General features: G+C 32.6%; 2 protein-coding genes and 1 pseudogene across 2 annotated transcripts; 2 read left to right on the top strand and 1 right to left on the bottom strand.

The window, feature by feature from the left end:
• Nucleotides 1-1401: 1401 nt before the first annotated feature.
• LOC145606524 (PHD finger protein ALFIN-LIKE 3-like) lies at nucleotides 1402-5017 on the bottom strand. Its single transcript, XM_081662365.1, has 6 exons — nucleotides 4945-5017; nucleotides 4754-4786; nucleotides 2961-3192; nucleotides 2165-2228; nucleotides 1738-2073; nucleotides 1402-1518 (listed from the first exon to the last, which is right to left on the bottom strand). Exons 1-6 carry the CDS (start codon nucleotides 5015-5017, stop codon nucleotides 1402-1404), a joined length of 855 nt encoding a protein of 284 aa, XP_081518491.1.
• A 4622-nt stretch (nucleotides 5018-9639) lies between these two features.
• On the top strand, nucleotides 9640-10806 carry LOC145580114 (uncharacterized). The gene is made up of 3 exons (XM_081637468.1): nucleotides 9640-9776; nucleotides 9968-10333; nucleotides 10506-10806. Exons 1-3 carry the CDS (start codon nucleotides 9720-9722, stop codon nucleotides 10581-10583), a joined length of 501 nt encoding a protein of 166 aa, XP_081493594.1. The 5' UTR covers nucleotides 9640-9719; the 3' UTR covers nucleotides 10584-10806.
• A 6432-nt stretch (nucleotides 10807-17238) lies between these two features.
• LOC145580106 (protein DETOXIFICATION 33-like) lies at nucleotides 17239-19339 on the top strand (annotated as a pseudogene).
• The last annotated feature ends 1663 nt before the right edge of the window (nucleotides 19340-21002 follow it).

Below are 21002 nucleotides of genomic sequence, written 5' to 3'. Positions count from 1 at the left end.
GAACCCGACTTGAACCCAAATTGACCCAAACCCGTTTTAACCCGTCAAAACCCGAATTTAACCTGACTTGTTACGAACTTGACCTTAATTCAACCCGACTCGTTCTTAACCCGACCCGAATTTAACCCAACCTGTTACAAACCCGACCTAAAATCAACTCGACTTGTTATTGACCCAACCCAAATTCAATCCGAATTTTTATGACCAAAATTTTACCAAACCTATTACTAACCTGACCAAAAAATTCAAACCAATTTGTTACTAACCTGACTCGAAATCAACACGACTTGTTACTGACCCGACCTAAATTCAACCCAAATTATTTCTAACTAGATTTCAAATCACGTTAAATGCAATTTAGACCAGTTTATTATTGTTGATCAAAGCATTTTGTCTAGGGAGACCAAGTCGGTCCAGACCAACAAAAGAAAGGAGCATCATCCTCAAATTAAAGAGTTAAATATAGTATATATTTGTTGTATGGTCAAAGGAGATAATTATCTTCCTAAATTATAGATTATAGTTCCCTAGTATTTTGCCATAAATATTATTGTCAAAGGAAAAAATTAGCTTGATAAAAATGATAATTATCTATTTATAATTAGCTGAACCCGAATATGACCTCACTTGGAAATGACCCAACCTGATTGTAACCTGCAAATTATTGACTTGAACATAATCCGACTTGAATCCGAGAATGACCCGAGTTGGAAATGACCCAACCTGATTATAACTTGCAAATTATATACTTGAATCGAACCCGACTTGAACCCGAGAATGACCTGACTTGAAAATGACCCGACCTGATTATAACCCGCAAATTATTGACTTGAACCGAACCCGATTCAAACCCGAGAATGACCTGAACTGATTCTAACCCGCAAATTAGTGACTTGAACCGAACCCGACTCGAACCCGAGAATCGTTTTAACCCGTGAAAACTCAAATTAAACCCGACCTATTGTTCACCCGACCCGAATGTAACCCGACCTGTTATTAACCCGACCCAAACCCGATAAGAAGTATGACCCGACGTGACCCGACTCAAGCATGACCCAACCCAAACCCGACCCGCATAGGTTATGGAATTAATCCAAATTGTATTGACCCGACCCACTCTTACCCGACCCGTTTACCCGAATTGACAGCTCTAAATATGAGGGGAGCATATCAAGATTTTGATGGAATTTTTGTTGACATTCTAGAAGTTTTCGGGAAAATCAAGCAAGGTTATGAATTCTTGCTCATATTTTCTCTAGAATTATCTACTTGAACATTCTAGAGAATTATTGTCATGCCAACCCCCCAAACCGGATGGAAAACACCAGCCCTCCCACCCTAACCTCATAAAATGCCACACCTCCCAGCCCACCCAACCCCCTGAAAACGCCCCCTCCCACCCTAACCCTTGAAACTGGCCAGAAATAGCCCATCCCCACACCAAACACTAGCACCGCCCCCTTCCTTGGAAAACGACCCCCTCGCTTCCCCAACCCTCGAAACCGCCTTAATGGGAAACTATAGATGTAAGCATAATGATCGAGCACAAAAACTAAAATATGTTTTTCCATGGTCTACATAAAATTTGAAAATTAAAAATCCAAACTACATTGAATCAAATCCAATCCGCAACTAAGATTAATAGCGGAAAACTTCTCTTTAAAAACGTCTTTCTCCAGTGATTTGTATGCTATATCATTTGAATCAAACAACCACACACTTTCCAAATATTTTCACGCAAGACTCCGAGCATTGATGCGGTGGTTCATCCTTGCAAGATTGACATGTGTATTTCTCGGGGGGGTGGTCGTCATCAGCTACGGTGGGTGTCATGTTCACGCACTTGGCATGGAACCATGCTTCACAGATGTCACACAACACCAAACGCTCGTCCAATATGTCGCTATTGAGACAAATCCTACATTCCTCGTATTCATCTTCGTCCTCATCCTCATCCTCTGAGTCTGAGTCTGAGTCTGATTCCGAGTTTGAGTCTGAGTTTTCATCCTCATCCTCCGAGTTTGAGTCCGAGTCTGAGTCTGAGTCTGAATCTGAGTCGTCTGAGGAAGAATCCTTCGAGTACAAATCAAAAATTGATTAGGTTAGTGTCTAAGACTCAATTAATCCTCCCAAATCATAAGCATAGGGTGATGAGTGGTTTTACCTGGGCAGCCACAACTTCCTCAATTAAATAAGGGTATTCATTCATCATATCAAACAGCATAGCCCTACATCACATACATATATGTAATTTTTTTTATGTCAACTGAAATTCAATAAATTAAAATTACAATTTATGTCAAACATATAAATAATGGCACATACAAACTCTTGACATAATTTTATCAAACAAGATACATATAACATACTAAGAGAGTTGATGATCACTAATGCAATAAAACATCATTAATCACATAGCTCATTCTCTCTCAATTCTCAAGCATAAACTCACGTAAACTATCTATCTATTACACATTACTAAAGGCGAAATTGGATTGACACTTGGCAGCAATATATTAAATATTTTCCCTCCAATAATACTTGCTTAAAAAATAATCTTTTCCAACAATACTTGCTTAAAGAAATGTTGTACTGTAAATTAAACTTTCTAAAATATTAAATTCTTCATTATAATTTTATATGTGGTTATTTAGTAATGTACTTTCATAGTACTTACGCTTTAATAATTGGTGTGTCGAGTTCTTAAAAAACACTTTTTATAATTTATAGTCAATGAAATTACTATACAATCGTGCAATAAATGCACGGGGTTTAACCTAGTACATACAATATAGATCTAAAGCGCGTAGAATATATATGATGCACAGGTGCTCATAGGAACGTAGGCATATATATAAGAATGGTGCTCAACTAATGCAGCAGGATTATACAAGTAGTAGGAAGGAAAAAAAAGAAGGGGCAATGGTATAAACAAGTGAGAAGAGGGTTATATAGAATACCTATCAACTTTATCAAAGCCGGAAGAAGCGCCTTCATGAAATGCAACCGAAAGCAACCAAGCATCACTGTGAACAGCAACGAGCTTAAGCCAGTTAACCTTCTTTGCTATCCCATCCCTTGCGAAATTTATGCCCAAAGTCGGATCCGGAAGCTTAGGTGGTAAACACTCTGATGGAAGACTCACTTCCCACTCCCCATTGGGTTTCCCATATAGGCAAAGGTTCAGTTTCTCTGTTCAACAATCAACATTTAGATTCATAACTAAACAACTCGAGGATATATTGTGTCATGTCGTGCCATGCCAACGTACAAATATTAGCTTAGTACATATACATGATACAGTACACAAATACACAATAGTTTTGATCGATAAATGAGTAACAACTTAGATAGGGCAGATAGGCATACAAATTGGACAACAATATAAGCAATGTCGTAATTGAAACCCTCACCTCAAAGTAGCAAAAGAAAACACCAATTCAACATTTCAGTAATAAGTCCTATCAGTTTACAAATGCTATATACATGCAACTAATGATAGAATATACTGAGAGTGAGGGATAGCTCAAGTGGTTAGAGCTCCTCTCCCGATCCCAAGTGATCCTGGGATCAATTCTCATCACCCGCCCTTATGGCTCTCTAAACACCAAAAAAAATGATAGAATACTTGCTCGTTGTTTCTTTTTTTACACGGACTAATAATACCCTTACCCTTAACTCTTGACGGTGTTTAAATTATTTTTTTAAATGGACCGTTTGCCCACTCTAATTATCAAACGCTACATTCAAAATTGTATTGTTAGGCTATGTCGTAAGTAAAAGAAAATCGAGGAAATACAAATGTACAATTTTCTGTTAGCCAAATCTCAAAACCCACACATCAACCATGTTGCAACTCAACCACAAAAACGAAAGACACGAATAAGCACCAATAATTCCCATTTTCATTTTTCATGATTTTGCATTAATCTAAAAAAAAAATAACCACAAAAACGAAATATACAAATTAACACCAATGATTCCTAATTACATGAATTTGTATTAATCATGCATCCAACAAACCACAAAATCAAAAGACACAAATAAGCACTATTGCACCAATAATTCCCAATTTCATGAATTTGCATTAATCATGCATTTAATTTCATGAAATTGCATTCATCTAACAAACCACAAAAATAAAAGACACAAATTTGCACCAATGATTCCCAATTTCATGAATTTGCACTCATCTAACAAATAAAAAAAAAAAAACAAATGAAAGACACGAATTTGCACCAATGGTTCCCAATTTCATGAATTTGCTCTCATCCAACAAATCACAAAAATGAAAGACACAAATTTGCACAAATGATTCCCAATTTCATGAATTTGCACTCATCTAATTAACAAATCACAAAAATGAAAGACACGAATTTGCATCAATGATTCCCAATTTCATGAATTTGCATTCATCCAACAAAACACAAAAATGAAAGACACAAATTAGCAAAACTAATTCCCAATTTCATGAATTCACATCATCCAACAAACCACAAAAATCAAAGACACAAACATCCAAAAAATTTGACTTTTCTTCATAATCAAGTAATAATAATAAAATTTTAAACATCCAAAAATCATCAAACTTGAAAACGCAACCAAATCATTAAAATCCAATTATACTTTATGCATAAATTAATTGACTTTCAACGATTTTTGTAGTTGTCGTAGACTTCACGCTAACGATAATAAAAACAAACAAAACCCTAATCAAAACACATATACAGATGATCGATCAATAAACCCTAACCTGGATCGCACTTCTCGTAGAGATCATCAGCTTCTGCAAAAATGAAAAGAACCAAAAAAAAAAAAAAAAAAAAAAAAAAAAAAAAAAACAATGTAAACAAAAATAACACAAACAAATTCTTCGTTTCATTTCTTGTAAAAAATAATCCGAAAAAAATAAAAGAAAAAAACAACAAAAAAAAATAGACAAACCAGTAGTGAGAGCCTTAAGCAAACCAGCACGTCGACCTTGCCAATTCGTAAAAACTTGCTCAAGGTTTGCCATTTTCAATCAATTGTTTGATCTACTAAAATTTTAAAATTAAAATTAAAAGAAAAAGGGTGTCTGAGAATTTCTGGAAAAATAATAAAATGCAGTGCTGCAAGAGAATGGGGGACAGACAAAATGAAGTGAGTTTGAGTGAAGTTGACCTAACATTATTTATATTAACACTATCAGCTTAGGGTGTGTTCGACAATATCTTTTTTTGATAATTGTATTTGTAATAAAGTTTTCGCGCTTTTAAGTGATAGGCTTAAATTCAAATGTTAATTACTTCGCAACTAAGAACATACCAAATTACCAAGGATATAAATTGGATAGAAGGGATAGAAGACTAATAAAGATTTTTTTCTTTTATTACTAAAGTGTAGATTCGGAATGATCTTTAAAAAGCGTAGATTCGATAGATATGTCGCTCAAAAATTGATATCTAAAAATTCAAATTATATTTTAAGTTAATCTATTGAGATATTGTGTTAAATTATAACACGTGTGAATGCGTGAGAGGATATATAATAAAGCGTGTACTGTATATGCCATGTGTTAACAAGCGTGTGCGTGGTTATGGGTTAATAGCGTAAAGTTTAACTTTACTTGTACTCCGTATATTGAAACTAAGTGTATTACATTGCCTCTAAGCTATTTCATATTTAATTTTATGCTCTTGATCGAATACAAAATATTACGATATAGTGGATGAGCATATGAAAAAACAAATTTAATTACAAAAAAAATTTAAATCATTGTACAAATCAACTACATATATTTGATCCGAGGGGCATTGTTCGGCCTCAACACTAGTAGTTCAAGTATTATATCAAATGATCAATGTAAGAAACTAAGAATTTTTGGGAAAAGCAGGCTAGTATATTTATCTTAATCATTAAGAGTGATTGATTCTGCAATTAATTGTAGATAATTATTGAATCAATAATTGAGGACAATAATTAATTCTGTTAATAACAATAATTTGTGTCAAAGTAAAATATTACTGTAATAATTAAAATTAAAAAAAAAAATAATAACTATTGAGTATTTGAGTTCCATCACCCAGGTGCTCCTTTTAATTTGCAGTACTCGTACTTCTTTTAGCTTAGGTTGCATTGACATTAACATAAAATAGCGCTCACACGATAAAAGCTCTACTATTATTTTTATTTTATTTTATTGGATAAAATCTTATTAACATATTTGGTCTTAAAAGATTATAAAAAAAAAATAAAAGATTTATATAAAGCGGGAAAAAACCAACAAAGGTCGTGATATAGTAAAATTAAACATATTTATGAGTTTGAACCAATTGTTAACTCAACCAAAAACTTAATGGGTTAAAAGATTCTATCACGCCTCCACACATGAGAGCAGATTTAATATGAATCCCACTATACCTAGCACTTAAAATTCCACTTTAATAAGGAGTCGATAAGATTGAATATGTGATCTTTGTGCCTTAATCTTGGCTCTAATATTATGGTTTTTTTTTTTTTTTTTTTTTTTTTTACAGGATTCTGATATTATGTTACGGAATAAAACTTAAAACACCAAAACAACCAAAAAAATCTTAATTAAGCTAATGGTTGAAGCTCGAGATCGTTTGATATACTTTATTACCATCAGCTTAAGCTTTTAGTTGAATTGATCCTTTACCATAAAAATATGTACCATAAAGTTCGCACAAAATGTAAGGAGTAAGGAGATTCGTTAAGACAACTTTAGCCCCAGTCCTCAGCTCTGCAATGGATAAGATTAGCTTCACCTTACCCTGGCCTGATTTAGGCAAGACCACAAAGAAGCGAATTGAAAATGAGGTTCATATACTCCCTTCTTTTGAAATCAATTGTCACAGCTTGTCAACTCTCATAATTAGAGAATGTCATCCTTGATTTAATCACAATTTTTAGAAAAAAAAAAAATTAATAATTGTTGTTCCCCCTTCACTTTTTCTCTACACCACGTACTTGTGTCTGGCTGTTTAGGAAAGATAGACAATAAAATCCCAAACTATATAATCCCAAACTTTCGTACATATAAGCTAAATATATATGGTACGACTATAAGATTGATAATGTGCGAGTAAAATGTACTTTGATTCTTTGGTCAATCTATATTCTAATCTCTAAAGTAAAACAACTTTTTTGTATCACATGTATAATCCTCATTATTAGCTCTCGTATAATTACTTCACTTTAGATAATTAATGTTCCTTAATATCAAATTTTAATTAGCAAATAAAGTTCAATAAAATTAAGTTAAGTTTAACAAAAATCATGTGAAGAGAACATGACCGAATAATTATAACTTCATGCGTCTCTTTATGTTTGCCTAATTTATTTCTATTTGTGATTGTGTATGTTATCTCGATCTTAATTAAGTTTGTTTCACACTATTTTTGGCATGTTGGTTGTCTATTTTATCGCACTCTATTGTTAGTGTATAAAAACTAGCTAAAAGCATTATACCACTTGCAAATTTTTTGAATATCTCGGGAAAAAATAAAAGTAAAATACTACTGCTCAATTCTTGATGATGCGCGAAAAACGTGGGAGCTAGACATGTTGTGTTCCACGTTATTAGCTTAAATATCAATTTTTTTTCCTTCTCTTCTTTTTATTGGTGAGTGATGATCAATTGATCTGACTCCACCTTACGACTTTAAGTTGATAAATAAAGAAAAATAGTGATGTATGTCGCACCAAATCAAGCTGATCGATGTAATATTCATTTGCCAAAAAGAAGGACAAATGAATTTGATGCCATTTGAGCAGTAGCAGATAATAATATCCTGACAAATTATACTTGGTTGTTGTTGTCCTTTAACAGATAAGTATAGTCACTCTTTATGTTTGTTTGTGTTAAACTATAGTACAGAATATGTCATTTTATACTCCATATTTTTATGAGAGTGAACTCTTTCATTGTAGGTGATTCTGGAATTGATTCTTATCACTCATGTTTTTAGCTCTCTTAAAAAAAAAAAAAAAAAAATGACATTCTATTTTAAAATGTTTTTCTATATACGTAGGATTTATAGTACAACTTAATTAATATCCAATTTAATACTCGGCCTCGACTAATGATGCAATTATACAAGAGAGTGAGAGAGGCAAATTTCTATTGTACATTTGTACACAACTAGTTTTATGGTACATCAAAACTTATTTGTTTGCTTATTCCAAACTTTAAATGAGTACTAAAGGGGTAAAAATGAGGGAATAATGAATAATTGGTTGTATCATAGAAAAACAAAAATCAAAGGGACCCACAATTTTAATAAAGGGTACGGAGTATAACAATATAGTTAGTCAATAAAAGATTTTTACTTAATATTTTGTCATTAATTTTCAAAATATCTGAATGAAAACAAAAACATGAAAACACCGGCGGGGGGGGGGGGGGGGGGGGGGGGGAACTTTCAAAATCATCATGTTAATTATAGACATGACTGATTGTCAAAAAAAAATATGCTTCGTATTATAAATGTGACTTAGAATCTGTTTTCTTTAATTTAATTTCAGTTTATTTTAGCTTCAATTAGTTTAATTCAGTTTCTAATTTTCTTCTCCCATAAAATATTCATTTTAGCTCGGTTTAGTTTAGTTCAAATTCAGTTCAGCTCAATTAAGTAAATCAAAACAAACCCTTAATTTAAGTTCAAAAATCAACCTTATTTCAAAAAAAAAAAAAAAAAAAAAAAGTTTCAAAAATCAATAACCCAAACCATCAGAGTTTATAATTCCTAAAATTAAAGCTTGAAAAAAAAAAAAAAAAAAAAAAGAAGAAGAAGAAAAAGACATTTTAATTAAAAACTAGAATTGAGATCATGTGAAAATTAAAACTTGAAAAAATGACATTTTAACAGTACTTCGTATTAAAACTAGAAATGGTATCATACTATCATGTAAGAACTTTCATTTACTTTCTGACTGATTCATTTACTTTTATTAAATTTTTCAATTAGATTTTAGAAATAAAACTGAAAACTATTTTATAAAGTTGAAATATTACGGAAATATGATTAATAACAAACAAAGTGCACAAACAAGGTCAAAGGACGAGGTTCCATACTAAAATTAATTAGCAATATATTGTAGGAATAACTCCTATACCTTATAAAGTAGAACTATCTCTCCTTTTTCTTCAATATGAAAAACTCACAAGTGGGTTTTAAATGGGTTCATTTTCAACATGGAGCTTATGCATAATTCCAAGATTGCGTAACAAATTCTAATTTTCTTATTCTTGTACTCTTGACAATTACTTTTGATGATTACTTAGCTTGTATGTTGTATATATATGTAGACATGCAGTAGGAAGTAGGTTATTTTTTATTTAAAGATACAAGCTAAGTAGCAGTAATTAATAATACTTTTAATGAAAAAGATATTTGAAGAGCTGCATATAAGAAGTTAAAAGTGAAAAGAACAGAGAATAAATAAACATTTATAACTGATTTATTCGTAACTTGTTGATAAATTCTCAACTTAATACTAAAAAAGAAAGTACTCCGTATATAACAAGTCCTGAAGTCCTCATAGCATTACCCTACTTTTAATTACTCTTTATAACTAAAATTATTATGACAGCTACATTTTAAAAAAAGAAAAAAAAAGAAAAGAAAAAGAAAAGTTGTCCAAGGTAGTGATCGTGCGCTATAAAAGGGGTGAAACCTCAAAGGAAAAGAGTAGTTCAGCCAAAGAATAAAAATATGTCTGACCAACTTCACTCCTCACTTTTCTCTCTCCTCCCTCAAAGTTATGTCAAAGTAAATTTCTTATCTTTCTTTTTTTTTTTTTTTTTTTAATTTAATTTATTTCTTTCAATTTAGTTGACTCTTCATATATTGAATGAAATCTTCTTATTATATTATTATTATTATCATTTAGTTTGTGTTTTTATTTTGTTGATTATATATTTTGATTTTGATTTATTTATTTATTAACGTGTGGTTATTAGGGAGATTCATCATGTGATCATATAGAAGAGGCAGCAAATTACATCAAAGATTTGGAGAAGAATGTGAAAGAGCTTCAAGATAAGAGAGAAAAGCTTAAGAATTCTTTATCTGAAATGCCCAATGATGTTGATTCGTCCACGTCATCCATCATTAGTAGTACTAATCCTTCCATTAATGAAAATTACGTGAAGATTAAGACATCCGTGGATGAGTTAGAGATTGAGATTAACACCGCGGTTGAAGAGGAGGACATGTTTCCTTTATCAAAAGTGCTCAAAATGTTACAACTTGATGAAGGCCTTAATGTTGTTAATTGTGCCTACTCTAAAGTTAACCAAAGATGGTTGTATGTCATTCGTTGTCAGGTAATATAAAATACTCGATCTCTCTATTTCATATTATCCGGTCATATATTTATGTATGGATTATTAACTCCGATCCTTGATTTTCCCTTGAAATATAGTTCTAATTAAGAAGCAAAGATATATACATTTGTACATGTAATATGGTTTAATAATGATATCCGTACACTTATAGGTTGATGATGGGAAGTTAGTTGATTCCTCACGCTTGCAATGGAGGTTGACCAATGAGATTTCATCATATGCTGCATGAAGTTTTACGCGATATAGCTTTTATATTATTTTAGCTTGTATCCTTGTACACTACTAGTATATACTATGTATGTCGGTATTTAGTTGTCGCATTACTGATGAAGTAATTATTGAAATTTTATATGTATGGAATTATCAAAAGAATGTATTTATATAATGAATTAATTGATAAACTGTATTGTATTTATTTACATTGAGATATTTTATGATGATAATTTTGTTTTTATGTTCCCTAAAAAAATTAGGTAGCTAGATGATAATTTAAGAAGAAGAAATTTGTTTATGCTGGCTGGATGTATGGTTTGTGAGCCAAGGTTTAAGTGTATGGTAAATTGAGATTGAAGAATGAATGAAAACGGAAAAGTAACGATCATTGACAGAGTTTAACATGGTATCAAGAACTTACAAAATGCAAGAGTTCGTATTTTGGTGTGAGTTTTTTTTTCTTTTCTTCTCTCTTTTTTTTTAAAAATTCATCAAAATTTACGTCGGTTGATTGTATAGTTTCGCTTATCTTGTGATAGCTGATAGTGGGTCAATTTCTTTTGTTATCTTGGTTAATTTGGAGTAGCTTAGAATAGCAAGGAACTTCATGTGATGTTGGACCACACTTCATATTCTTTTCATTGGATTATTAAATGGAAAAACTGTGACTAAAACATCAATAATGTTTCTTACATAATTTTATTGGAGAACGACCAGTCGAATGGTTTGATAGAAAAATAAGAGAGACCGTCAATTTGGGGAGCAACCCACAAGTAGAATAACTAGAATACTGTACTATTTTGGAGTTCTCCTCTTATTCCTTAATGATCGCAACTTTATCTAATAGTATACTCATTTCACCTACTTACTATGCCTCTATTCATAAATACCAAATAAATTATGCCTCTATTCATTTACCCTACTAATTTTTACAAACTCTAAACACATTTTAAAAAATAAAAACGTAAATTAGTGTGTACCATGGGTGATGTCCCGAGTTGCTAGTTTGTGTATTTCTTTAATTTAATAATTATGTTCGACTATTTGTATAGTTATGTTCTGTTCACCTTATTTTCACTTATTTCAAGGTTGATAAGTTCAACTAAGTTCATATAAGGGTTAATAAGTTCACATAAGATAAGTTCAGGAAAAATAAGTTCAGATAAGTTGTGATCATATAAGTTCAGATAAGTTTTAATAAGTAAAAATCAGGTGAATAGAACACAACCATAGTGCGTGTAGTGGTTCGAGCGTTGTCTCGGGTGTCACTTTTATTCTAATTTACTTAATAAAATGAAAGGAATATGTAATATTATGTGAAATTTGAAACATTAATAAAATGATGGTTATGATTGTAAATATATTACCTATATGTATTTGGGGTTATAGGTTTGAATTTTATTCAAAACATATATTATTTTGTTAAATGAAGTGGCTAGCTTGCATGGCGCGCATACTTTGGATTGTGATGTGACATTGTGACATGACACACATACTTTGAAGAGTGTTACATGGCACCGCCTTTTAATATATAGTATAGATATGTTTAAATTTTTTTTATGATATTTTAAAGGCAGACATTAAAACAAATCTAACATAATTCCACATGATATATATTAATATATATTCTCTTATAAATTAGTGATAATTAGTTTGAAAGATTTTAAAATTTGACTGAAAAAAAATGCATGGGCAATAATAGACACAGAAATGTAATTTGAATTGAAAGTGTTAAAAAGGTTTAACAATTGAGGTGGTGCCGCTGTTTTGGGCTGTCACATCAAAAAAAAAAAAAAAAAAAGTTGATTGGGCCGCAGCCGCTTGAAGTGGAATGGGCCGGCCGCAATTTAGTTTGATGGAATGGATCGGCCGCAATATAGAATGGTGGAATAGATGGCAAGTCGGCAACCACACAAATTCAACCCATTTCAAAAGAGTTAAAGATGTATACGTACTATAATTAAACACAAATTATTACAGTAGAAGATGAGTGTGACAAATCAGAAGCACATGAATCATGAATTCTACAAAGCAACGTCCGAAAAGTTAAATGGGCACTAATAAGTGCTATGAATTCTACAAAGCAACGTCCGAAAAGTTAAACGGAGTAACTAATATATCGGGCACTAATAAGTGCTTGGATCAACTAATAAGAAAATTGTTTTAACCTAATCAAAGTATTGGGTTTGAGACTTCAGACTTTGAAACACATAGTATAGGTTATCAAATGTGCTTGCATTAAATCAACAACTCTGTACTAAGAATAACCATCATTTTTTACTAAACATAACCAATGTGTGAGCAACTCGTGCAACTACTTTTGAACGGAGAAAGTATATTTTTATGTTGTCACTATTACTTGCGGTTCCAATGGCAAAGATTTGCAGGTTGTAGATTGTCAATGTCGATGCAAGGCCTGATTTCTTCAGTTCAGTTCAGTTTATAATTTCTATCTCTCATAAACAATTCATTTCAGCTCTATTTAGTTCAGTTTAGCTCCAATCAATTCAGTTCAGTTTAGTTCAGCTCATTTCAGTAAATCAGAACAGGCCCGCAGTATGAGTAAACCCTTCATATATATTGCATCAACATTTATTTTTCCACAATGTATGCCACAATTTATTAGGTTTCTTATGCTTAATACCATTATAAATACTTATTAACTCACTCTATGGTAATACTCAATTAATGCCACCTACAGTAGAGTAATACTACATTATTACATGTTTTTTAAGATGTCAAAACTCATGTGATTAGCTAGGAATCTCATCAGCCCCGTTCCTAGAAATTTATGGGCCCTAGGAAAAGGGCCCCTTACGTAAACAATTTTTTGTACACGCAATAGCTTTAAATATAAGACAATGAAAATAACTTAAATTATTTGAATAGTAAGTCTCCATACACAATACTGGAGTAATAACTTTGCATAATATTTCGGTAATTGAATAAATATGAAACGGTGTAATTGAAAAGATTAATATTTTGAAACAGATACTCATACAAATCGGAAGATTAGAAGAAGAAGAGGAGGTTATATTGCATAATTATCTCCACCTAATTGACATCTAAGTAATTTAATATTAATTGCTAACTAAATGCATTTATTATCTTTTTTAAAAGTAGCTTATTTTTTAACGAGTAAAAACTACAGTTTAGACAATTTAAATTCTACAGCTATGCAAATTGATTTTTTTTTTTTAATTTTTGGGCCCCTTTTTGGCGTGGGCCCTACGCGGTCGCACTCGAGGCCTACCCCTCCGGGCCGGCCCTGAATCTCATGACAACTCCGCAAATTTCGCCTATAATGCCACTCCCTAATTAAACAAGACTTAAGGGGTCGTTTGGTTCGTAGAGGGTAATCGGAATGGAATGAACAAAGGGAAAGAAGGAGAATGGAATGAAAAACCCTTACATTTGCCATGTTGTTTGCTTTGAAAATAATGGAAATAAGCCACCAATCCACACAACCACATCACCACCACATCACCACCACACAACCACCCATTTTTTTCAAATCCCACCTATTTCAGCCACCACGTCGTTCGCCGCATTCCCCCCACCACTCGCCGCCGTTCGCCACAACCTCCTCGCCCTTCGCTGGCCCTCCTCTTCCCCCGCAAAGTTGTTCCCGACTTCCCGCCGAGCCCCTCACAAAACCCTTAAAATCCCCTTCCCTCCCCGGAAAAGCGTCAGACAACCCTCCCACCACCCTCGAAACCCTAGGCGCTAGGGTTTCGAGGGTGGTGGGAGGGTTGTCTGACGCTTTTCCGGGGAGGGAAGGGGATTTTTAAGGGTTTTGCGAGGGGTTGGGGAAGTTTCACGGGGGAGGGAAAGGGTGGTGAAGGTGCAGCAACCCGCCGGAGGAGATGCGGCGACCCGTCAGAGGTCGAGCGGCGACCCATCGGAGGTCGAGCGGCGGTGTGACGGCTGACTTTCCGGTGGTGAGTGTGGAGAGATGGTGGCTAGGGAATGGGAATGGGAAAGTCTAGGGGGGGTGGGGAATGGAGTTAGAGGGATTTGGGGGAATGAAGGGGGTAAAGGGAATGAAGAAAATGGTCTAACAAACAACAACAAAGGGAATGGGGGTAGTTGATTCCCATTCCCTTTGATGATTAACCCCAACCAAACGGCCCCTAAGTATTTTTTGAAGTTGCTGCTAATTCAAACTGAGTAAACTTTTTTTTTTTTTTTTAACTAATTTCAATAGTTGAAGAATCTAACACTAATTTTCCTTCACTTCCTCCCCTGTTAGCTTCCATGTAAGATTATTATCTTAAGCTTAATTTTTCCAACTCTAAATTCTAAATCCTGTTTTACTTTATTATAACAAAACTTATCATAAATTTATATAATGTACTTTGTTATATGCTAGATTATATCTGAAAAAGGGAGGAATAATGAAGAAAGGAGAAAGGATTCCACTTCTTACGCCAAAAGAGAAAGATTTGCAAAATGTGTTGTACTTAACAAAGGAGTTTTGTTGGGAGTCAAAGAAGCTATGGCATATTGCTGGTCCTGCTATCTTCACTTGCATATGTCAGTACTCACTTGGTGCTCTTACTCAGACCTTTAGTGGCCGTGTCGGTGACCTCGAGCTAGCCGCTGTTGCCGTGGAGAACTCTGTTATTGCTCGTCTTAAAAATTCTACAATGTCATTCTTTAAAAATAACACCACAATTTGCTGATGTGGCAAAATATAATTGGCCTATATTTTGTATTTTTATTTTCATTTTGAATTATTTTTAATGTCCACAATGTATTAAAATTGTATTATTTTCAATACATGTATTTTTTTTAAAACATAATTATAAATTATAAAAATGTATTTTTATAATATAAATTAATTTTCAAATTTATAATTATAATTGGAAATCATCGTGATAAAATTGTACATCATCATTATTGTTCGATCATCATCCTTCATCATTCATCATTGTTCTATCATCATCGTTCATCATCATCGTTCGATTGGTTCATCATTGTTCGATCTTTGTTGGTCTGCGTTCGATCATCATCATGGTTCATCAGTGTTCGATCGTCATCGTTCATCATTATTCATCAATCATGTCATAGATTAGCCCCTATTCCCAAATTCAATGTTAGTTGTTGATAAATTCGCAAATCCTAGCTATAATCGTGATAAAAATTTGAAAATAAATTGTGTGTTTGCATTTGCTTTTTACAACTTCTGATTTTAAGTTTTCGTTTGTAAAAATATCTCAATAACAATCTCATTTATAAGTATTTGCAAATGACAAATTCCGCTTTAAATGGTTTGAAAATATGATTTATGTGGACTCAAATTGTGCAATTTTGTCAAAGAACAAAGAGTATCAAGTTTGTAGAAAATGAAGTGGGTCGAATTTTTTTTACCAACCGCAACTTCTTTTTAATCTTACAAATGTAATTAAGTTTTCTCGAATTTGTTTGTGGGTTAGGTAATGACTTAAACTATCTTTGGTCATTACATAGGATTTGATAAAGAACAATACTCTGTACATAGCTAATACAACAACAAAAAAAAAAAAAAAAAAAAAAAAAAAAAAAAAAAAAAACTTGATAAAAAAAAAAACTTGATATAATAATTAGGAATATCCCAATATTATAGCCACTAATTTATATGCCCATGATTTCAAAAAAAAAAATTCTTAAAATATAATAAGATAATTATCCCATAAATATTTTATACTTGATAAAAATTTCAAAAATATTTTTTCCAAAATATAATAAGATAATGATCCCAAAAACATTTTTTGCTAAAATTATATGATAAAAATTTCATACATTTTTTTTTATACGATTAGCGTACAAGTAGATTCCAACTACAAAATTAAAACTAAATTTTTTAAGGTAATGACCGAACTACATACAGGTGATTACCTAACCATAAACAGATTACAAAAATCGCAAAACAAGATTTCGGATCAAAGAGAAAACCCTCATTATCCATTCATCGTTTCAAAAAAAATGAAAGATCTGCATTTTATATCATCATAATATAAGTTCCTAATGCTTTTTTCATTCTCAAAATTAAAACATCAAATAATGTGATTTTTACATTAATCAAAATTATCAATCGAACCCTAAAACAAAATTTGTAAACGAATATGACGGGATTTTTGACGGAATTTTTGTTGGAATTTTGGTCGAAATTTTGGTCTGCGTTGCGAATAGATTATACAAGATTATGAGAGTGGTTAATTACTATCATGAATGAAAACCAATGATGAACAATGATGAATTTTTTTTCTTAAATTTTAATTATAATTTAATTTTCGAAAATGATTTTAATAAGAAAAATATAGATTTTAAAAAGCTATAATTACGTATTCTTTAAAAAATACATGTATTTACAATTATACATACATGTATAGTATATTTAGGCTTTTAAAAATAAATAAAAAAATAGACGAATCATAACATGACACATCATCATGTTATGGTGTCATTTTTTGAAGAATGATACAGTAGAAACATCCCGTCTGGTCTTGGTTATGGTGTTATGGTATTGCTACTAACCTCACCTTTTTATCGAGTATATATACGTTTAATGGTTGCAAGACTAGTGTGTGTCCCAGGCAATGCCTCAGGTTGTTACTTTGAAATATACTCGATTTTGATAGCATGATGTATGTTAATGCCGTAATTTTCATGTTGAAATGTAGCTTGGAATGGGGAGTGCATTAGAGACATTGTGTGGACAAGCATTTGGTGCAGGAAAGTTAAGGATGCTAGGGATATACATGCAAAGATCATGGATTATCTTGCTAATCACCGCGATTTTTCTTACACCACTTTATATCTTTAGTCCTTTGATTCTTCAACTTTTTGGAGAGACTGAAGAAATTTCTCTTGCTGCTGGTTAGTATATATACAATTTCATCCCCTTCCCTTCTTTCAAAGAGGATTCATTTAAGGCTAAGCCGCGATTGTGTGACCTGCAGGTTAAATTATCTACTACGTAGTTATGTTTTTAAAACACACTAGTATTGGGACTAATATTTTGGTACAACCAGAATATGATAATACATATGTTTGAATTTGTACTTGAAATGAAGGTATCACTAAATGCAGCTTATTTATGGATTTTATGACAAAAATAGTTACACTAATTATCAAATTTCCTAGGAAAATTTGCATTGTGGATGATTCCTCAACTATTTGCCTATGCCATGAATTTCCCAATACAAAAATTCTTGCAAGCACAAGGTAAAGTGGATGTAATGGCTTGGATATCCGCGGTTGTTGTCCTGTTACACGGCGTATTGAGTTGGCTATTCATACTTAAACTTGAGTGGGGCTTGGTTGGAGCAGCAATCATGCTCAACACATCATGGTGGCTAATAGTCATCGCGCAGATCATCTATATCTTTGTCACCAAATCAGTGGTGCTTGGGGTGGTTTCTCATGGCTAGCATTCGAGGACTTGTGGGAGTTTGTTAAGCTCTCCTTTGCTTCTGCTGTTATGTTATGGTATATCATCTCATACATACCTTTTCGTAATCTAATGTTCTAATTTCTCAATACTGACCAAGTTAGCATAAAACTTCTCTTAGAATAATCCTTCTAATAATCTAATCCTAGTTTTGGCATCCTTGGTTTTGCAGCTTAGAGTTCTGGTACATGATGCTAATCATTGTGATCACTGGCCGTCTTCCTAACCCTTTGGTGCCAATTGATGCCCTCGCGATTTGGTAACACTCAACTTATATGATACTCTTCTATACCAATTACCACACACCAACATAATGTCATATGGAAATTTAACAAAATGACACAATGTCACAAATTGCAATTATTAATCATGTCAAACAATGTTTTATTTGATAAACACAATTACAGCATGACCTTAGACGGCTGGGATACAATGATAGCAGTTGGTTTCAATGCAGCTGTTAGGTACGCAACTCTCCTTACACTAACAATAATATGTACTAGTACTACTAAATGATGAATCGAATTTTGAGAAAATAACTTATGTGATCAATATCTATAACTTCAGTGGCCGTAGGATTGGTGGCAGTCATACTAGTGCTTGTTACTAAGGAATGGTTCCCATTTCTTTTCACAGCAAGTGTACCTGTAGCTCAGGAAACTACTAGCCTCGCGCTATTCTTGGCATTTAATTTCCTGCTCAATAGTCTTCAACCAGTTTTATCAGGCAAGTTCATGATATTTCAATCTTTTTTATCAAGTCTACTAGCCTTAATTGTATGTTTGTTGATCCTGATTTTTTCTTCCATCTTTGCTGATTAAGGGATTGCTATTGGAGCTGGATGGCAAGCACTTTTCGCGTACATTAATATCGTGTGCTACTATATGTTTGGGCTACCAGCAGGCCTTATTCTTGGATTCAAATTCGGCTTTGGAGTTATGGTAATCATGCATTAGAAACGATTGTACTACATACCAAAGTTAGCTTAAATTAGTAACCTTTGATTTATTTGTTTGCTATATCAATATTTGAATGCAGGGTGTTTGGGGAGGGATGCTTAGTGGTATTTGTTTACAAACTATTGTGTTGATCATAGTTACAAGCCTCACTAATTGGAAGAAAGAAGTAAGTTCTATATATTCCTATCATCTCAATTTTATCACTTTATAATCTATGGAGTAGAATCTTAGTCTTATTTGCATGAATGTGTTTGATTCGCAGGCAGATGAAGCGGAAAGTAGAGTCCGTAAATGGGGAGGAACAACAACGGAATATTAATTCCAAACTATGATGGTTCATTTGAACACTACTAGTAAACAAGCAAATAACGACGGAAAAAATCCGTTGGAAACACCCTGTTTTCCTTCAGAAAACCCGTTTATTAGGCGTTTTATTTTCCGGATGTGGAAAAAACTGTCTACAATGAAAATTCAAGATTTTGAAAAGTTAGGCTTAGCTATATTAGTGGAATGTAGAACGTTACTTCTTCCATGGTCAACCAAAGACAAATATTTATATTTTAAACTTGTTACGTAGATTATAAAAAGTCAAATTGAGCAACGTCAAAGAGAATACTACCTCTGGTCCAAATTACTCGCAACTTTAAAATATATTATATCTCACAAATAATACCCCAAAGTTGCGAGTAATTTGGACCGTAGTAGTTGAAAAGTTATAGTGTAATGAAAACCGTAAAAAGCCAAACAAACAAAGCAATGACGGAAAGAATAGCTGAAAAGTTGGTGCAGTGTGTGAAAGGATAATGCAGCTTGCAGTGCACTGGTAGCCTAACAACCATGTATCTTATAGAAGCCTTAATATAGGCAGATTATTCATGCACCATATCTATTTAGTGATGTTACATATTTTCTAATGGTAGATCTAGTCTTTTCACAATTAAGAGAGCCGACGTATAATGAATGATTCGGTGATTACGCAACACTGTCTGAGGCCATCAATATTTTAAAACATGTAACGACGATCGATCCATTGACAAAATACTACTTCATACACATCCATTAGAAATTAAGAACTATAAATATATTTCCTCAAAAATTAAAAATTAAAAAAATAAAATAAAAATTAAGAACTCTTCTATTTTGTTGGTCAATTTTTTGTTCTCCAATGGTAAGCATGTAGCTAGAAACTTTATTTAAATTACAAGCAAGTCCTTATAATTGAACTATTGAAGATGCTCTAATTATTACAAGTTTTAAACATCTTGATTAATCACCAAATGTTTAAACTAGTTGGTCAGCAATTTGTTTCAACTTAACCATAAATCACATACTGACCTCTGAAATAGAAAATATTGGTTGATCAAACTTTCTTCTTATTTGGAAGTGAACCTAGCTCAAATCCGAATTATTTTGAGTCTAATTTTTACTCAATAGATGCTATACCTTATGACAAAGGGAAAATAATTTCTCAATCTTAATCGATCTGTGTGCCTTAAAAATTAAGCAAGTATATAAAAACGGAGGAAGGTTTTTTTTTCGAGGCAAGAGGGAGTATTTAATTATATCCCCTTTTTGGAAAACTGTCTACAGAGTATAAAAATTGAACACTAACAACATTGCCGATCCCAAATTTGTTTAATAATATAAGATCTCTACAATCTTTCTTGGACTTGCAGGTTTTCTTAATAGGCACTTCGAAATATTAAATCGCAATAATTGACTCGGTAGTATGCATAATTGCATATGCATAATGCATCCGCACACCCACTACGACTAGAAGAAAGTAGCAAGACAGCAACCTGCCTTTCTATGCTTTTTATAATCCTTAATACTGTACCATTTACGGACAGTAGTATTTCATTAATTAAATACAGATTTTAATTAATTTTAGTTAATATTACATTTACGATATAATATTTAAAAACAAGCCTTTATATGAACCTTTCATCCCAAATAGAAGAAAAATAAGAGAAGTTATAGAAATTCCACTGTAAAATTACACTGAAAGTCTGAAAGCTTACTGAATTCTCATACCTAAATG

Source organism: Chenopodium album, chromosome 2 (genome assembly GCF_948465745.1).
Source record: "Chenopodium album chromosome 2, dcCheAlbu1.1, whole genome shotgun sequence".
Taxonomy (NCBI): Eukaryota; Viridiplantae; Streptophyta; class Magnoliopsida; order Caryophyllales; family Amaranthaceae; genus Chenopodium; species Chenopodium album.
Note: the sequence above shows the minus strand (reverse complement) of the source record. Positions and strands in the feature narration are given on the sequence as shown.